The sequence below is a fragment of the Melitaea cinxia genome, chromosome 14, assembly GCF_905220565.1.
Source record: "Melitaea cinxia chromosome 14, ilMelCinx1.1, whole genome shotgun sequence".
NCBI classification, from domain to species: Eukaryota; Metazoa; Arthropoda; class Insecta; order Lepidoptera; family Nymphalidae; genus Melitaea; species Melitaea cinxia.
The window spans coordinates 11,490,074-11,511,199 of NC_059407.1; the positions used below are offsets into that span (position 1 = coordinate 11,490,074).

At 33.5% G+C, this 21,126-nt stretch overlaps 1 protein-coding gene across 1 annotated transcript in view; it reads left to right on the forward strand.

Moving 5' to 3' along the window:
* LOC123659761 (rab11 family-interacting protein 4A) overlaps nt 1–21,126 on the forward strand; it is a 53,828-nt gene that overhangs the window by 14,478 nt on the left and 18,224 nt on the right. Inside the window, exons 6-7 of the mRNA XM_045594938.1 lie at nt 3,782–3,820; nt 4,240–4,357. Coding sequence (XP_045450894.1) covers nt 3,782–3,820; nt 4,240–4,357 — 157 coding nt within the window. The remainder of the gene's footprint in view (nt 1–3,781; nt 3,821–4,239; nt 4,358–21,126) is intronic.

Genomic DNA, 21,126 nt, shown 5'->3' on the forward strand with positions numbered 1-21,126 from the left:
AGGTAGTGATTAAACTAATTTAATCGCAAGAATTGTGTGAAATTCTTGTGATTAAATTAGTTTAATCTCTATTTAAATTTTAATTTTGTTTCGTGCAACTCGGCTTTAGTGAGTTGAAAGTAAGAAGAGATATCGTACATTAATCACTTCAGCCTATCGCAGTCCACCACCAGACATACCCCCCCCCCATGTTCACGCCAAAACCAGCGTGAACTCATGTGTTTTGCCCATAGTCACCACGCTGAGCAGGCGGGTTGGTGACCGCAAGCCTGGCTTTGTCGCACCGGAGACGCTGCTGCTCGTCTTCGGCCTTTGTATTTCACCAAGGGAAGAGAGGGAGTGACTATATTCTTTACTGCCGTAACCACACAGCAGATTATTATTAGTACATTAATAAAGCTATTTTAATAAAATTGTCAAATTTAGTAACCTCACTACATACTATAACTCAGTAGGTCATAATAATATATACTTAAGACATTATTGGTGTTTTGAAGTTCTTTTGACGGCAAAAAAAAAACAAAAATTACCTAACATTCATGAAAAGCTCGGAGGGATGTTAACATGATCCTCTTAATATTTACGTATCAGTAGATTCCATATCATGTTGTTACTTTTGTCATAATTATATAATTAAAACCAAAGTTCGAAATGCAATTTATTTCACGAAATATGATTGTGCGAAATACGTTACATTAAACTTTGTATTCATATTTAAACTTCATTGTTACGCAGTCGTTACTAAATTGGAAATAGTCGTGGGCCCGTTCAATACAAATTAATATTTGGAAAAGCTGTGGGTGTATATTTCAAAATTTTAGAAATTGAGTTATATATGCAAGTCGCGAAGTGTATTAAGACAGTTTATTATTTCTATTATCGTTGTTAATACATTACGTACAACGTATGTAAAAATTAAAAAAAAAAGATATATTTTGTGTCATATAGTTTGTTCTTTACACGCCTACATATTAAAAGCGAATCAGTAAGTACAAATTTTAAATCAATTTAATGAAAATACCATAAAGTATACGCCCTAGCACCAGTAAGAATTTCAATAATAAATGTGTTTGCTCGCAAACGAAAAAGAAAACCAACTTCAATCACATCGACAAGTATTACGACGTAGGTAGACGAAAAAATAGTCAAGTAAATACGCGTTATCAAAGATTACTCTAAATATAGTCGATCTCGATATCTCGATCAAATTTAAACGATTCGATTAAAACAAGAATTATTAAAATCGGTACACCCAATAAAATGTTGTGAGGTATATATACAACGTAATGTGTATGATTGTGAATTTAACAGAGTTAAATGTTTTAATGAGTTGGGATCAATTTTATCTAGCAAAAATAAGTAGCTCGACGAAAAAATAGTCAAGCAAATATGCATTATTACAGATAACTCAAAAACTACTCGTCAAATCTCGATTTAAGTGGGACCAAGTGACAAGCACCACCTTCCACTTTAAAAAAGAGAAATAAAGAAATCGGTCGACCCAGTAAAATGTTCTGAGGTAACTACATACATAAACACAGTCGACTGAGGAACCTCCTCCTTCTATTGGAGGTCGGTTAAAAAGCAAATTGAAACAAAACGTGATAAGTAAACAGAATTCCTCGACTCATTTAATACACTTACACTCATTGAAGGCATTGCGGTGCATCGCTTTCTTGCACAATTTCATGGCGAGCGCGTACCCATGCGATTTCACCATTACTACTTTGTTAAAGTGCAGCTTATTAGTGGACAATGTAACGGATACTTATGCCTACATGTTACACACTTCGCTTATGATAATTATATGAATGCAAGTTACTTCTTTGTTGCATTCTTTTTAAATGCAAAAGCTTTTCAACGCAACGACCACATTCGTTTACTGATTTAAATGAAGTAACCTTTCTATAATTAAAAATTGTATAAAATTAAGCAAATTTCAGTATAATTATGATGTTATTTATTTTAATGAAGTGAAATTCAACAACGTTAAAACGAAATGTATACATCGAATGAAGAATAATCATATAGAACTGAAAATTAAAGTTATCATGAAGCTATGTAGTTACATCTATAATAGCGAATAGTGTCTTTATGTAATAATAACTTACGTAGCAGTAGATACGAATAAAAGCGATAATTGTTCGCGCTTCATGCAAAAATATTTCCTTCTTTCCGCAACGCATTACTTGGCGAGAACCAACAACTCGACGTGTTGTTAATAAATCTCGTTAATTTAAATATTGTCACTATTGCTATTTTGAGTTTATAAAAATTAAAAATACAATAATGAAACAACTTTTTCGGTTTATCGGTTTACTAGCTGACTCGGCAAACGTTGTCTTGCCGCTAAACGCTATTTAAAAATAGGGGTTGATCGTAGAGGGTTGAAAATTTAGGGTTGTATATATTTTTTAATGTTGTATCATAAAAAAATAACTAAAAATTAAAAAAAATAATTTAGGGGTGGACTACCCATAACATTTAGGGGAATGAAATATAGATGTTCGATTCTCAGACCTACCCAATATGCACACAAAATTTCATGAGAATCGGTCAAGCCGTTTCGGAGGAGTTTAACTACAAACACCGCGACACGAGAAATTTATATATTAGATAATTAGATTAAGTTTTTTAGATGCCCGACGTTTCGGATACTTTACAACAAATATGGGTCACGGGGGAATAAAAATGTACAAACCTGTAATAAATCCAATTCAAGTATATCCACTGTCTTGGAACGCAAAGCTATAAATATTTTATACACTTATTAAAATAGTTTTTATGATTTTACAAAAAAAAAAAATGTATTAAAGAATTAGCTTCATAAGGATATTTATACTGGAAGGTAGATTAAATTTGATATAAATAAATAATTATAATTTTCTTGCTTTATTTATTGCGTTGTTCAAATTTTGAGTTATAGTGGCAATTCTAATATTTTGAAATGAATTTTTTTCCAAAAGAAGATAAAAATTGCAATACGTTTATGGTTAACCTTAAAATAGTGTTTTTCGCAACTTCCGCGTAGAATTTGACAAAAAAGTTATTGTTCAGTTCGCAGTTATAAAATAAATAAATTTCTAAGTTTTCAAGTAGCCTAAGTTACTCCTTTTACATCAGCTATCTGTCACAGAAAGTGGCGTCAAAATCGGCCCAGCTGTTTCAGTGAAAAAATCGGTTATTTTATTATTACAAACATACAATCCAATTTTATTTATTTGAATAGATGTTACCGATTTTTTTTTCAACGTTAAGTCACGTTCTGTATAAATAATATCATATAAAAGCATATTTACGAAATTTAATATTACTTCAGCCTGTAATATCCCACTGCTGGGCATAGCCCTCTTTCCCCATGTAGGAGAACGATCAGAGCTTAATCCACCACGCTGCTTCAATGCGGGTTCGTGGATATATTCCCTACTATAAGTAAAATCCCTATCATAGGTATACATAATAACAACCGAGACCAACAGCTTAACGTGCTCTTCGAGGCACGATGGAGAGATCCACAAGGACTAACTACCAGATCGGAAATAAATATTTGTATAAACACAAATATCCACTCCGAGCAGAAATCGAACCCGCGACCGCCGGTGTTTAGGCGCCGCGGCCGCTGACACGGCAGACGCACCATGACATCAGAACGGCTGTAATTTAATATTGATAATATAATGATAAAATAATATTTTCAATAACCCAAAATAGTGTTCAATAAAAATAATTTTAAATATATGTATGTATGTATGTAAATTAATAATTACCTAATTTGTTTCAGCTCGGGGAAGCGACAAATCGGCTCCAATGTTTTAGCTAGGTAAATACTTTTTTATAACAATGGTAAAAAAACGATGATTTTTGCTGAATATCGCCTCGCAGTCTAGCCATAAATACCTACAACATATAGGGCATAACGAAATTCCCACATTATAATTCGATATTTTCAGTTTTACCTTACACATGCGTTTAATGCTTAAAAATGTACGCAATAAAAACTTACAGATCATACCACTTACAACACTAAGCTTGTAGCGACATCTGCTGACAAACTGAGGAACTAAGTTGAATCAACAAAAATACAGTCTTACAGCGACTGAAACGTTACCCTAGATGGCGTTCTAATTTACCGGGCGTGGCAATAGATGGCGATACGTACTTGAAATTAAAAACGTTTCATTAAAATTCCTGTTAGGTATCCTGAATAGCAAATGGAGTGAGGCATTATCATTGTTTTAGCCAATTGTACCGGTCGTCGTCCTTCAACTCATCCGGGTGTGGGTCAGGGGGGGAGCCGGCTGACGACATGTACTCTGATGTCTCACTCGAAGAGGATGTTCAAGGTCTCAACTACAAGGTATGTCCGTATGTTTTTTGCTTTTTTTTAACTTCCAATACTAATTATACTTTAGTTAGTTTATCTTGAACTATTTGTTTTTGTTATGAAAACAAACAACTTAGATTTATTTTTTTAAAGTGCAACGATGATAGAAGCAGAGAAAGAAGTATTTTCAATTATATAATACAATTTTTTTTTTCATTTTTCAAATTAAGCGCCATAAATTGTCCTATATCGTGTACGATCGTAGTTTGTTAATAAGCTTATATATTTTTCGCGTTAACTAATACGTCTAAAATCACAAACCTAAGTCATTATATTTGTCCATTAACCACTTAACATACTGTTTAATCATTATTCAAGGATTTCGAGGTATATATTAAAAACGTAACCCAAGTTAAATAATAGCGATAAGCAAGTTATTACCGCGAAAATGACTTCAGGGTCTCGGAAAACAGGTTACGTTATCGTGTGTCATTGGTAAGTCATCGTTATTCACCGAGTGATAGCTGTGTCAACTTCCTTTCGATAGCCTACCGGTAATATACAGACGAGGACGCGCTTAGAATGTGTGTAAACTGTTTACACATAATTAAAAACATAAGTAGGTAAAGTTCGTCGGTAATATTTAGTTATGTTATGTAAATATAATAATCTTGTTTGTCTGTAGTAACACCTTGATGTATTAATAGGTTTGTGCCGTTTGTGGATATTTTAAGTTGGCTTCGAAATGATAATATCGGGGCCCCTATGTCCACTCAAAAATACGTCGTAGTTTTAATCATTTTAATATTTCTCAAAACTGCATTAATATTTTCAGATTAGTTCGTACTAAAAACTTTTTACTTTTTACTGAATTAATAATAAGATGCTAGGCTTATAGGTATTCATCATTATCATCATTACAGCCTATACAGTCCACTGCTGGACATAGGCCTCCACAAGTTTACGCCAAAAATAACGTGAACTCATGTGTTTTGCCCGTAGTCACCACGCTGGGCAGGCGGGTTGGTGACCGCAGTACTGACTTTGTCGCACCGAAGACGCTGCTGCCCGTCTTTGGCCTGTGTATTTCAAAGCCAGCAATTGGGTGGTTATCCCGCCATCGGTTGGTTTCTTAAGTTCCAAGGTGGTTGTGGAACCTTGTTATCCCTTAGTCGCCTCTTACGACACCCACGGGAAGAGAGGGGGTGGCTAAATTCTTTAGTGCCGTAGCCACACAGCACGGTATAGGTATTATGAATTTACTAATATAAGAACTTATTTACAACTAAAGTATAAATTTTGTTTTAAATCTATTTGAATGTTTAATGAATCTCTAGACAAAAAATTTAGATCCAAAAATTTAAACTCTAATAAGTTTTGAAATGAAAATATGTAAAGTAAATAAAAAGCTTCAATTACCTATGAAGTTTTGGAATATTTAGCGACAAAAATTTAAAAAGTTGGTTCTTTTAAATTTTAATCGTAATCTTCGATAAAATATGGAAAGCGCATAACACGTTATAACTATTTTTTTTTTTGTCATCTGCGCGGTGTACATATACAAAATAAAAAATTATTAGCAAATATTATTCTCTCAATTACCATTGTAATTTTCTGTTATTGTTTAAACTACACTCCTACTCATTACTCTACATTTCAAAAAGTTATTATATGAGCCGGACAAACATTTTGAGAGCCGAAATCCTAACTTAATTGATTTTACATATACATAATATTTCATTAAATGATAATAAGTATATTTAATTTTTTGATACATAGAGATGAGTGTATTTTAATGTCCGGTGGTCAGAGCTATAACGAGCGACTTGGTCACCAGGCAGCGTCATCCTCATGACTAACGATACGTTGGATTTAATTCAGTAAGTGAACGTGAGCAGCATTATATCACTTCAAGATATTTGTACATCTTATTTTTTAAACATGATTCAGCCTCTCACTGCTGGGCATCGGCCTCTTCTTGTAGAAGGGCCGGACACCACGCTGTTCCAGTGCGGACTGGAAGATAGGCATAACTCATCCCTATTATCACCTATCCACCATCACCTATTAGTAACGATAGCAATCAAACGCCTATGATAACACCCGGGACCAATAGCTTTACATGCTCTCCGCGGAGTGTTTTTAAACGTTCGTAGCTTTTATAAAATAACATCTAAACAAGCTGAACCTGCCTTAGTAGCAACAAAGAATAATAATAATTATATTATTATTATTTGGTGACAATGCAATGTTGTTGATGAAATCAATATAGAGACAAACCGTATGTAAAGAATATATTTTTAATCGACTTCAAAAAAGGAGGAGGTTCTCGATTCGATTGTATTTTTTTTTAACGTACCTCAGAAATTTTTGTTGGGGGTACCGATTTCGATGATTCTTTTTTTAATCGAAAGATGGTGCTTGTTATAGGACCGCTCATTTAAATTTGATCGAGATCTGACAGGTACTTTTTGAGTTATATCTAATAACGCGTATTTACTTGAATCTTTTTTCCTCTACCTACATCATATTACTTGTCGATGTAATTGAAGTCGGTTTTTTTTTTTTTTTTCGTTTGCCAGTAAACACGATTATCATGATAAAACTCAAAATATTTTGGTAATCCAATTTGATAGTGAATCGATAACATTTGACTAATCGGTAAATCCGTGAGTCCTGCGTCTATTGTGTTAAAAATTGTGTGAATGTACAACATCGAATCCTCTTAGTGAAGACTGCAAAAATTTATTCAGAAATATTTGAGTTCACCCGTTATAAACTATTAGCATAGAATGTAAAATATAATCCTTACACGCTGGCTCCCAGAGAATTATACAAATTAAATTACTTGAAACTGTCCTTATTATATTATATTACAAAAGTAAACAAAAGATTAAAAATATAATGACACGTATATCAATCTGCTCCAGTAACCAGATCTAAGGTCGGTTTGGAATCCTGCCAAATCCGAAAATAAATATTTCGCGAATCTCACGAAGTCAATGACGGCATCAACAGTACAGATCCATATCATTTCGCTAATTGTTTCATTCTTGACATACGATACAAAGAGGAAAATACTAATAAAATTAGCTCTATATAATAATAGTTCCATTCCGGTTACTATCTATTACTACCCCTTTAGTGGACAGTCTTTATCTCTGTTTCTATATTCGAGAAACTGTTCGTTTTGCTCACGAATCGTTAAATTTTGAATATAACAATAACATGTAATTATAACATGTAAGACGTGTTAACTACTACTTATACTTATTTTACTCAAAAGCTTAAAAAGCTTATATCTATATTCGATTCGCTTACGTATATTTCCAAATGAAAATTTATTATTTTTTAAATGTTTAATAATTATAATGACTTTGCTGCATTATATTATCGTTTCTAATTTCTGGAATCGTATCAAAGTAAGTCACTGCGTACGTAAAACAGGATGTGAGATATATGTATATAATTGAATATTTAATAATTAAAAATCCATTAGCATCATATCACTGATGTTACACTTGCTTACTTATTCTTCTGTTGATTTTTCGTTTAATTTTGTCACTGGAATTAATACAAATTGTTTTCGTATATTTTGATATTTATTTCTTATTTTTAATTGATTGATTTTAAATTTTATTTTCCTTATTGCCGCTAAAGACGGCAATATAGAGATGAAATATTTATTTCATAATAATATTATTACGCGATGTTATATCGTGTCTATTAGGAATTAATTTTTTCGTTAATCACGTATTACATAAGATTTGTGTGTGCATTATGTCGTCAATGACATTAAAACATTTCTTACTTGAACTAGTTAGAATATAGTTTTCAAATCTGATGTAAATACGACAAGGTAATTAAAACAAATATTCTCAACATTTGTGCTGTGTGGCTACGGCACTAAAGAATTTAGCCACCCCCTCTCTTCCCGTGGGTGTCGTAAGAGGCTACTAAGGGATAACAAGGTTCCACAACCACCTTGGAACTTAAGAAGCCGACCGATGGCGGGATAACCATCCAACTGCTGGCTTTGAAATACACAGGCCGAAGACGGGCAGCAGCGTCTTCGGTGCGACAAAGCCAGTACTGCGGTCACCAACCCGCCTGCCCAGCGTGGTGATTATGGGCAAAACACATGAGTTCACGTTATTTTTGGTGTAAACTTGTGGAGGCCTATGTCCAGCAGTGGACTGTATAGGCTGTAATGATTGACTGATTGATTGATATCAACATTTGGGCTCAATCAAGGATAATTCACGTTAATTGAAATGGCTGTCATTTCGATAAAGTCTGTTACCTAATTTATGTATTATTTACCTAAAATATTATTAAAACGTCATTATGGACGTAATCTTTATCCTCGTTTGATTACATATCACTGCTAAAACATTTTATATGTTATATTTAATTAAACACCAAATGGTTGTTTTTACATTTTAATATTTTATGATACGATAAAAATAATAAACTGTTATTTACTAATTTCTGTCGATATTAAGTTATGTTTTGTTTTCTACGAGTGTCTTTCAATCACTTTGAATAGTCAGACACCTTTTTAATTGTAAGGTGTAACTTAAACTAGAAGCTACATCAATAATTTTAATAAAATTTTAGTTGTATGATATTGAACTACAAGTCAAAAATAATTAATCAGGCACAATAATCTTCTCATTGAATTTATAGTTTTCTTTATTGTCCCTGTAAAAGATTTTATTTTCATTTATCCGCGTCCATGCACACAAGAACTCTTCCTAGGGATCCTTGACTCGTGTAAGGATTGCGACCACCCAGATTAAAAATCATTGTTATTTTATAATCACTATAAATACATATATAATGTATATACTTTTTAACCGACTTCCAAAAAAGGAGGAGGTTCTCAATTCGACTGTATTTTTTTTTATGTATGTTACATCAGAACTTTTGACTGGGTGGAGCGATTTCGACAAATTTTCTTTTAATCGAAAGGTGGTGTGTGCCAATTGGTCCCATTTAAATTTATTTGAGATCTAACAACTACTTTTCGAGCTATATCTAATAATGCGTTTTTACTTGACGCTTTTTTCGTCGACCTACGTTGTATTATACCGCATAACTTTCTACTGGATGTACCGATTTTGATAATTCTTTTTTTGTTGTAAAGACGATATCCCAAGTTTAGTACCATGATAAGGAAACCAGGATCTGATGATGGGATCCTAGAGAAATCGAGGGAAACTCTTGAAAATCCGCAATATCTTTTTACTAGGTGTACCGATTTTAATAATTCGTTTTTTTGTTGGAAAGAAGATATCCCTAGTTTAGTACCATGATAAGGAAACCAGGATCTGATGATGGGATCCTAGAGAAATCGAGGGAACTTCTTGAAAATCCGCAAAAACTTTTTACTGGGTGTACCGATTTTAATAATTTTTAATTTAATCGAAAGCTGATGTTTGTCATGTGGTCACATATAAATTTTATTGAGATCTGATAACTATTTTTTGAGTAATCTTTGATAATGCGTTGTTACTTGAGTATTTTTTCGTCGATCTACGTTGTATTACTCGTCGATGTAATTGAAGTCGGTTTTTTTTTTTCGTTTGTGAGCAAACACAATTATGGTTGGTTTTATTTATCAATTTCGCTTGGACTCTACATACTGCTTATGACAAAAAACATATTAACGCAAGCATCGCGTAGTATTTACTGATCATTATCAAGATATATTTTAACATCAAGAACCATATTTGGCATTTCCTTTTATTAAATATCGTAAAATTACAGGCTAAGATCTAGATTAGGTAAAACCGAATTTCGGGACCGTGGGGGGATGGGGGAGGGGAGGGTGGGGAACACTACCCCTGGTACCACTATCACACCTCGGAACCCCATGGTTATGGAGATATCGATGGTTAAAGTTTTGAGGTTAGAAGAAGAATTGGTCATTCGTTAGTTAAGTGGCCTCCAATTTATGGGGTGAAATGGGGGTGGGAGGGTAAAGGGTGGTGGGGAGGGTGGGTTTTTTAGCCCCCCGTAGTGTGCGTTTCGCGTAAACCCCGTGGTTTCGAAGATATCGTGTTTGAAGTTTTGGGGTTAACTTTACGTGATTCAGAGATATTACAATACCTTAGAGCTCCGTGTCTGACTCCACCTTAACTCCGGTGCAGCGGGAAGTGCACTCATATGCTCCATTCACCAACTTTCACATTTTATTTTCGAACAAATTTACGTAAAAACGATCTCGATTGCAAGATCAACAAACGATACGAACTGACGCTTAACGACTGACAAATCGACATTTTTAAACAAAATAACGCGTCAGACATAATATTCTAATAAAATTAGTAACATTGCGTGCTAGAATATAGGTTTAGAAATTCGAAAAATACCCAAAACCGAATCGGAGCACCCCACTGTCCACGTGGTCTTGGTCTGTCCTACCCCTAGAGTGTTTTTTTTTGTGCCGCGGAGGCGCGGAGCCAAGCGTTCCTCTAACTTTCGAAATTCTTCTTCTAACCTCAAAACTTTAACCATGGATATCTCCATAACCATGGGGTTCCGAGGTGTGACAGTGGTACCAGGGGTAGCGTTCCCCACCCTCTCCCCCCCCCATCCCCCCACGGTCCCGAAATTCGGTTTTACCTAATCTAAAGCTTTACCAAATTACATTTTTTGTAATTTACATTCTATGAACGACCTAATAAAGTATTTACCAGTCGAATAAGGTAACATTATTCGTAGCGCCTGTTCAATGACCCCAATATGAATATCAAGGAAAGGTTTTAAACAATAGATCGTGCCGGTTCATTAGACAGTTTGTAGCGCGACAGCAATAGCGGACGGAAACAGTACTGCGCGTGCGCACCTTCCGGTCAGATGCGTGCGGCCCATATGATAAACACTCGATATGGAATGACTGCAATAGAACACATACTTATATCATTTATAAATGTGTGACTCGATTACATATTAGGTATTGTTTTGATTCGTTAAGGAAAATATTCTACTCATCATGGATGTTACCATAATATGCTGCTTGTATAAACCATTAGAATCGAATTTAAAGTGAGATTTGAATAATTTATAGGTATGAGCAGTGATTTTACGTCGAAAACTTTTACCTGCGTATTTTGTAAGCTTTTCTTATATATTTGTAACAAATTATTAATACGTACAAATATCTTGGTATGTCACACGGAATTGTATTTTATAGAAATATTTCATATAACTATTGGTAGTAGAGTATTTAGGATAATCCACAAACTCAAAAAACATAGCTACTAATTTCTTTATGATTTCGCAATAAATACAAATATATTAAATTTCTATAGGAATTTCGCTTTCAATTATTGTAAAATATAATTCAGTACACTACAACAATTTCACAAAATACGCACAGGCTCCTACGTGTGTGGGCGATTCCTTTGGCATTACCCCCAAAGCTATTACAACATACTATATCAAATAGAACCTAATACCATTGGCAATAAAGATCAGAATGATCGCACAAAATACTTGCGACTTCATAATGCAACGGACAATGGGCCTGGGAGAAACTGCACGCACCTAGATAGGCACGTACATAAATAATGCATTAGAACAAAGCGAACAGAATGCTTGAATTAATTTGTCATTAAGGTTAGTTACGGTGATTTTAATGGATATGCAATTCAGAAGAACAAAATGAAGTTCTTGTATAAAAATAAGGTTTATATTGTTTTAATGAATCGCTTTTAGATCGGAAAAAGATTTTCAGAACAAATTCCATAGAATTATAAAACTTTTTCGATTTCTTCTAGAATCTCAATATAATGGACAAGAAACTTTGTAGAATCTGTTGATATTATTTAGTTATATTTATTGAATAAGTATAAGTTGTTTATTAGACAAAATAAATTATATAATTTTCCACTAAGTCGTGATCCTACGTAAAAAATTCCACAGAACCAAAAACAAGTTCTATTCTTTTCAAATCTAAATATTATGTAAATTCTTTGTAAAAGTTGTCAGTACTATTTGATTACCTATTGGATAATAATAAATTGTTGTTGATATACGAGCTCCTTAATTACGACACTGTCAGGTAGTACTGCTTAAATCAACATACAAATGCTCTATTACATTTGCTTGAATAAAATATGACGGTAGGTCGAAAACAATAGGGTATGCTTACTTAGTGGGCGTGGGTGTGGGAGCCCAAACTGTGTCAAGGCTTTATGGAGATACCCGAAATATTTGTGTACCGACTAATTCTTGCAGGAAAAGAACTTTTTCGTACATGATTGTTTACAATAATGTTACGATTACCGCTGTGATTGATTGTTATATTTAAGACATGCAGTTATTAAATATATTTTGTATAGTTCGATTTTATTTCAGTAAGTTATAAAACGGTCGTCTCTTCCTAAGATAGGCAAGGTAACACAGGACTGATAAGCGAATACATATCATCTATACTAAAATATTACACCCAGCCTCGGAGCTAAAATCGAAAGCACAACTTTGGAGCGAAAAGCAAATTGCTAATTGTGCCTACGGACCAGTCAAATTGAGTCAATAGTTCAACAAGTATAATGTATTATAATAATTGTCATCATACCTGGAAGGATGTCACAGTCGTAGTCGCCTTTGTTTGTTGTCACCTTGTAAGTACTGAGATTCAGTTTCATTATGATTTTTCGCTTAAAGTAATACTCGTTACGTAACTGACATCGTCATCTGAAACATGTCAGTGATCTATTATGATATTATCTTATCAACTTACAAAAAATAGTATTCTTAAGGTTGCTGGGAACTAAACAATTGAATTTTCGTATAATTTCGAATTAAATAAATGAAAGTAACTTAACTGGGGTACGCTTCAGTCTATAATATCCCACTGCTGGGCATAGGCCTCTTTCCCCACGAAGGCGAAGGATCAGAGCTTAATCAACCACGCTATTCCAATGCGGGTAAGCGGATATATTCCCTACTATGAGTAACGATCGCTATCAGATGTACATGATAACAACCGGCAACGACGGCTTAACGTACTCTTTGAGGCACGGTGGGGAGAGCCACAAAGACCGCACAGACACCCAGACCACGGCAAACACCTGTATGACCAATAACAATGTTTGTCATCTGCGGGGATTGAACCCGCAACCACCAGCGCAAAAGCCACAAACCAGTGCTGTGACCGTTGCGCCAACACGTCGATTGGGGTAGCGACGGACAAATATGAGTCATTCCAAACTAATTTTTTTATTAATTTACTTGAGTAATAAATAAACTCATAAAACTTGTCCATCTAATTAAACTAAAACAATCCATACACCAACCAGCAAGACCTAAAGGTCAAATAGATTACTTTTTAACCGACTTCCAAAAAAGGAGGAGGTTCTCAATTCGACTGTATTTTTTTTTTTTTTTTATGTATGTTACATCAGAACTTTTGACCGGGTAGACCGATTTCGACAAATTTTGTTTTAATCGAAAGGTTTTGTGTGCCAATTGGTCCCATTTAAATTTATTTGAGATCTAACAACTACTTTTCGAGTTATATCTAATAATGCGTTTTTACTTGACGCTTTTTTCGTCGACCTACGTTGTATTATACCACATAACTTTCTACTGGATGTACCGATTTTGATATTTCTTTTTTGTTGGAAAGGAGATATCCCTAGTTTTGTACCATGATAAGGAAACCAGGATCTGATGATGGGATCCTAGAGAAATCGAGGGAAACTCTCGAAAATCCGAAATAACTTTTTACTGGGTATACCGATTTTGATAATTTTTAATTTTATCGAAAGTGAATGTTTATCATGTGGTCATATTTAAATTTTATCGAGATCTGATAACTACTTTTTGAGTAATCTTTGATAACGCGTAGTTACTTGACTATTTTTTCGTCGATCTACGTTGTATTACTCGTCGATGTAATTGAAGTCGGTTGTTTTTTCGTTTGCGAGCAAACAATTATTTTTCTCAATATTTAAAATACAACTCTATTAGTGTATTAAAGTGTCGTAAATGCAAAGGCCAAGCTATACGTAAGCTTATAAAACCCCATGTCTCCTACTAATTCAGTAAGCGCATTTACTAAAATCGATCCGCACAAACCTCACAAGTGTCTCGTCGATCTAACATTATCTAACGCGTTTGAAAAACCTACGAGACGGAAAGTGATGTGAAAGAACAGCGTGCGTAATCTTCGAGTATTGTTTGCCGATGCGATCCTTTTCTTGCAACGTTCGTTACGTATTAATGTGATGATATCTGTAATGATTTAATGTTTGTTCGTGTCGTGGCAAATTTTCTTAATCTAACAATCTTTTAAACTAATTATTCTGTATCTTGTTTCTTTATATTAAAAAAAAAACAACAATATACAAATTTATAAAATTATGGTGATCATTTTGCTAATTTTTAAGTAAATAATTCGAGACAATGTGAAATTTTGTAATGAAATATTGTTGAATTAAATTAAAATTATATCTATGGTCATTGAACGTTTAGTAATTTCATTGAATATAAAAAACGTGGTAGTATAGTCATAATCATATAAAAATAAAACGAGCCAGGAGTCAGAAAAACTAGGTTGCTACAAGTAACAATTAGTTCTTTTTAGACTGAACAACACATGTTCCAAAGCGGCACATGGTCTGGTCTAGATCTCGGATTCGAGACTAATTGGTATAATTAGACTCTGAGGGGGATAAACGTTACTTTAGATCGTAACCTAAGCGTTCGAGGTCTTCGTGATACGTTTGCTATGCAATTGTTTTTTTTTCTTGTTTTAAATAAAACAAAACATTAGGAAAAGTTTTACGACTAAACAAATACCAGTAGTAGAATTAATTCGATAATAGCCCTGATTTTTAATAGTAGCACTTTATTTAAATCTCTTTTAGGATATCAATTGCAATAATTCTAATTAGTTGCATTTAACTTTGTTGTTTTCACAACACATTTCTTTTTTATATTATTTGAAATTTTGGTTATCTCAATTTATTTTAAATTAACTGAATCAACACAGCCTGGTTCTGTTCGTAATTGCAATTAAGTTGTCTTAAATCATTCACTTGTTATTCTAAATTATAAAATTTGTTTTCTTAGCGCCTTATCTCTACAAATAAATAAATTTGGAGTGTCTGTTTGTAATATTAAAACAACCGCTTATTACTAAATGTATATGGATGTATGTACATGGTACATATAACAAAATAATTTTTTTTTTACAACGTTTGTCTGTCTGTTTATTCAGGCTAATCTCTGAAACGGCTGAACCGATTTTGACGGGACTTTCACTGGCAGATAGTCGATGTAACAAGAAGTAACTTAGGCTACTTTTATTTTAGAAATTTATTTATTTTATAGCTCTGCGAACTGAACAATAACTTTTTCGTTAAATAAGACGCGGATGAAGTCGCGGGCACAGCTAGTGTGATCTATAATATTAAAAATGTGTTGTATCAACCTAGGTCTACCTAGGTGTAACAAGTAATATATTTATTGTTTTGTATTTACGCTTACTATTCAATAAAGCAGGACATTTAATTCATCGCTTCATTTAACTTAAATAAATCTTTATACATTGAAACATATTGAGAAACAAATAAAGGATTACCTAATATTCAATAAATCAGTTAATAACTTAACGTAACTTTAACGTCAGTAAAAATCATACTATCGCGATGAGTATGATGAATATGACCTTCGTAGATTTTCTTTTATTGATTTATTACTCTCGACTATACTAATGTACCTCCTCTCAGTCTTAGAATAACTAATATTTTAATTGTTAGATATTGTCATTTTAATTTAGCGTTCTATGCAGCCAATATAAAAAGTATATTTATTTATTATCCTGTACATAAAATATTAAAAAAAAACACAAAGAAATACGTTTAGGAAGTAATATTTTACATTGCTTTGTTTTCGAATTACTAATAATAGAAAGCATGAGTAAGCGGAAAATACAAGCGATACATCGCATGTTTAAAAGTAATCCGGGCTTAGTAATCCTGCAATTTAATAAAGGATCGATCATCCACCAAAAGAAACAGACACCACGCCTTACAGAGCATTATCGCGTACAAACGGGTTAAAATACGTTTAGTTTAAAAGAATAATGCCACGATAAACAATATTAGTATAAATTAGGCGGTTATTGTGTTAAAAATAGGTATTGTGTTTTTACATTCCTAACAATATTCGTACACACACATAGCTCTACAATTGTTCTTTGCCATTTTTCCGACTGACATAACATGTACAACTTGCTTTTAAAGATTAGCAAAAAGTTCTATTTAATGACTCTTTGTTCTGTAATTTTACATTCAAAAGGTACCGTATCACTGATAAAATCATCAAAGGAACTTCTCATTCGTTTATTTGTTCACTAGCTTCTGCCCGCGACTTCGTCCGCGTGGAGTCCACGCAGACGAAGTCACGACGGCATTGACCAGTAGTTCCTGAAAATAGCGCGTTCCAACAAACAAACAAACTCTCCAGTTTTATATTATTAAATATATCTTCTAATATAAGTCATCTTACGAAATGTCGACGTATTCGAATAAACTACTATGAAACATAAACCTTAGTCACAAAAATAAAAGTCAAATAATGAGTCAGGAAAACAAAATATACAGATTTTATTAATTTGTAAATAATAGTACTAATGGTACTATGTGCAATGTAAATATAGTTTTATAGAAATAGTAACTTTATAAAATGGAGAAAAAACATATGTAGTTTAAAACACCATGTAGGACGATAAAATATCTTCTGTTTGCGTAAACTTTTGAAATGAAGACTAAGATAATTTGGACGACGTCATTTATTCATAGGTACCATTTGCATATAATCATCTTATTTCGGTGGGACAAAATCGTAATATTATTGGAGTTTATAGCGACGCGATTTAAGGGATAAAAAATACATGTACTATTTGTAATCTAAGCATTTAATACAATAATTTGATTCTGATTTAATTATTATGGGCTATCTCTGACATCCGTAAAATAACTCCGCAACAACAGCAGCATTCAATTCAAACTTCCATTTCACACGCTCTCTCTAACAATAGTTTCAATTTCGATGTTGGTATAAAAAAAAATTATACCGCCTTATCTCAATTATTATTCGTTAACTCATTCTTGAGATTGATCAGTAAATATTAATGATATGCTATTTTCACTTTTGCTTGCTGTGAAAGACACAGAGATTCAATCTCAAATAAATTCTTCTGCATCGTTAATAAAAGAAAGAAAAATCAACACGTTTACTTTCATTTATGATTTCTTTGTCAGACATTTATTTTCCGGAATAAATTTATTAATCTTGCGTACGTTGTAAATGCAATATCACCAGAAAATAATACCCATAATATATTATACAAAGACGCTTCTCTGAATGACCAAACAATCATGGTGGCCCCTCGCCCATAAAATTACGAGATGCAACCTACCAGACTAGGGGAGCGAATGCAAGGGGTTATTGCCTTGGAACTATCCATCAGACGATCGTGCATATGTGCAGGGAGCGAATAAAGTTTATTTGTATGGCTCTGCGGCGTTGGCAAGCTGATAATCACGCCGTGCCGATGGGTGGGGCGAGCCGGGCAAGCCGCTCAGTGTCGAACGCGACGGTGACTTAACACAACGTTCATGCTAATTTTAAAACTGTTACACTTCGTCCGAACAATCAAGTGTAACTCTAATCTAATTAATTAATGCTGTTTTGTTAAATGAAGGACCAATTGCAGTGAATAAACGTGACGTGTATAATTACATGAAACGATGTTAGAGCAACCGTTGGAAGTTTTGAATCAACTTCGCCAAAGTCTCTTTTTGCCAGATATTTTGATCCTATTATACGACAACAATTAGTTATTAATTTACTTGTGATTTTGTTCATTAAGTGTCTCGAAAGCTGTGAATTGTGGTTTGTTATCTACTATGTGACCAAGTGCTAGAAATCGCAAATGTTATGCTAAACAGGAGTCGATTACATAGTTCCGAGTTGCGAGTTACACCGACTTTTGTACAATTCAGTGTGCCATTCAAAGACTTATCTTTACTAATCTAATCCGTTTTGAAAGTCAAATTAGATGTTGATTAGGGCTAAAGGAACTGGTGCAATATTTGAACAGAACCAAAGACTACGTAATAATTTTGTATACCAAACTCTAAATGTTTAAATCTGGACTTTTCCGCTCGGGAGGTAATATGGGTGAATCAATTGAAGTGGAAGATAGTTTAGAACTGGAGTATGATATGTGGGACGGTCAGTTTGATTTCGTCGGTCCCCAAGATCCGCCAGTAAGAGGACGGATTACCTCTGACAACAGTGTTACAGAAGATTTGTTTACTGGAGGCCCTTTGACCCCTCACTTAAGTAATGGCTTAAATGGTGGAAAAAAAACTGCCGCCCATCAATGGTGTGACAATTTGTCTGACCAAGTAAGTTCCATCTTCTTAAAATAAAACTGCGTCACCATTAAAACAATTGGTTGTTATAAGTTTGTCCTTATTTGAATCATTAACGATTTCCCGTTGCGTCAATTGTATCAATCACTTACGCAATATTTGTTTGTGGTTATACGTTTGTATTTAAGTGTTTCTTATAAACAATTTCTTCGATGTCTTAAATCATAGCTATGAACCGGTGTATAGAAAACAAAAGTTTTTTTTCGGTTGATTGAAGCGCGACGCGACGTCTCCGCTCTTCAAAGTGCTGGTACCATCGCGATCTTTTACTGTCACGCGATCTTCTACACTCTGTATACGGCAGCTATAGACAAATCTTTTAACCTTAGCACCGGTATATTTCATAATATAATGGTAATAAAGTCTATAGTCGCGTAACAACCATTTGACGCATTTTCCAGTTTTCCACTCCGCAGAGGCATATCACGCGAACAGTTGGTCGTATTTTTCTTACTTCCGTCACGGTATTATTTGTTTGTATATTCAATATCTTGTCAATAAAATTTCTTGTTTTAAACGATTTTATGGCAAAGTTACGTAAAAAAAACAACGTTTCATACATAACACATGTACTTAGGTATGTATACGAACAAGATTTATCTAATCCTCAAATCACTATCTACAACAGCTACTATCTTTTGAAGACTTATCAGGTTCTTACTATATATATAAGTACAAACGTTTACAAACTTGTTAAAGCTATTCTTACACTTTTTGATTTAGATTTTTTTATTTCGATATTTTGAGTTATTGTTTTGTACATGTACATACATACAAAGGTGTATACTACACAAATATTCTTAACATAACATTTACGGCGTTATATTTTTATCATAGTGTAGTATTTTTTGATACAAGTCCTTGCAGACATGTCACAGATAATTTTCTCATATTATATTTAATAGTAGCTTCTGCGCGCGACTTCGTCCGGTTGGAACAGATGCGCAGACTTGATCATTATTTTGCTTCGATGTTATTTTAAAACTGCGATATCTCCTGAGATACTCATTGAAATTGAATTATATAAAAGGCAATTTTGTTTTAAATTAAATACTTGTGATGAATAACGTATTTATTTAGATAAGGATTAATATCATGTTTATAAAAACATCTTCGCAAATAATGCATTATTTTAGAACAAACTTGGTTAGCATAAAAAAAGGTTATAGTGAGCCAACCTTAAAAGATAGATATATGCTGTCACGGACTTTTTTTTTAGAACTTTTAAAGAGGATCAATTGTGTCATACATGATTTTTGCGAAACTTTAACTGTTTTCACAGCGCACGCAGCGGAAGCTCTCAAAAGGAAAAAAGAACACCCGATTTTGAAACATTCTTCATTGGTGCTCCGCTCCTTTTGGTCTTAGCGTGATGATATATAGCCTATAATCTTCCTCGATAAATGGGCTATCTAACACAAAAAGAATTTTTCAAATCGGACCAGTAGTTTCTGAGATTATCGCGTTCAAACAAACAAACAAACTCTTCAGCTTTATAATATTAGTATAGATTATTCCTACCTGCTGATATCACTTAGTAATATTAATTGTAGTGACATCAAGTTCTTCCTTGACTGCTAATCTCTTGACTTCTGGACAATTAAAAAATTCTACAGAAATCGAAACTTTTTAATATTATCTCAGGATATAACTATGTAATAGAGTAAAATGCGCGAAAACATTAAAGTAAACAAAGTAATTAAAACAGTAATCGTGAAATAAAATTAGCTTAACGTTTATATAATTCTAATTTAATAAACAAAGCGCCGAATGAAACAATTGAGCATTAGAACAACTATCCGTTTGGCTTCGCATAACTAACGACGCATTGACAACATTGTGCGTCGTTCATGTTACGTATTATAGTGTCAGATGCCGAGTTAGTAGAAAGTTAAAAAATTGCTAATTAAAAACTTGTTCTCACAACCACCTTACATCCACTAATTTGTCTTCCATGGCGGTTAAATTGAAAGCCTGTAATTATGATAAAATGTAAAATTAATTTATACCTAATAATAATTAAAAATAAGGCCAGGTCAAGAGTACCCTAAACCGACGAGCATGTATGAAGGAAATAATGAAAGTGGATGAAGCGAAAGAAGTATGTAAGGATCGGGGTAGCAAGTGGAAAGAAGTGATCTCTGCCTACCCCTACGGGAATGAGGCGTGATTATATGTATGTATGCAATTTAAAAAAAAAACCACCCAATCCATTTTACGTAATATTACTACATTTAATGCCTATTAATTCCTACGACATATTGTTAGTCTGTGAATCAGAAGCCAATGTTTGCCGCGAAATAACTGAAAACGTAAAAAAAACCTTCAAAAAAATATTTT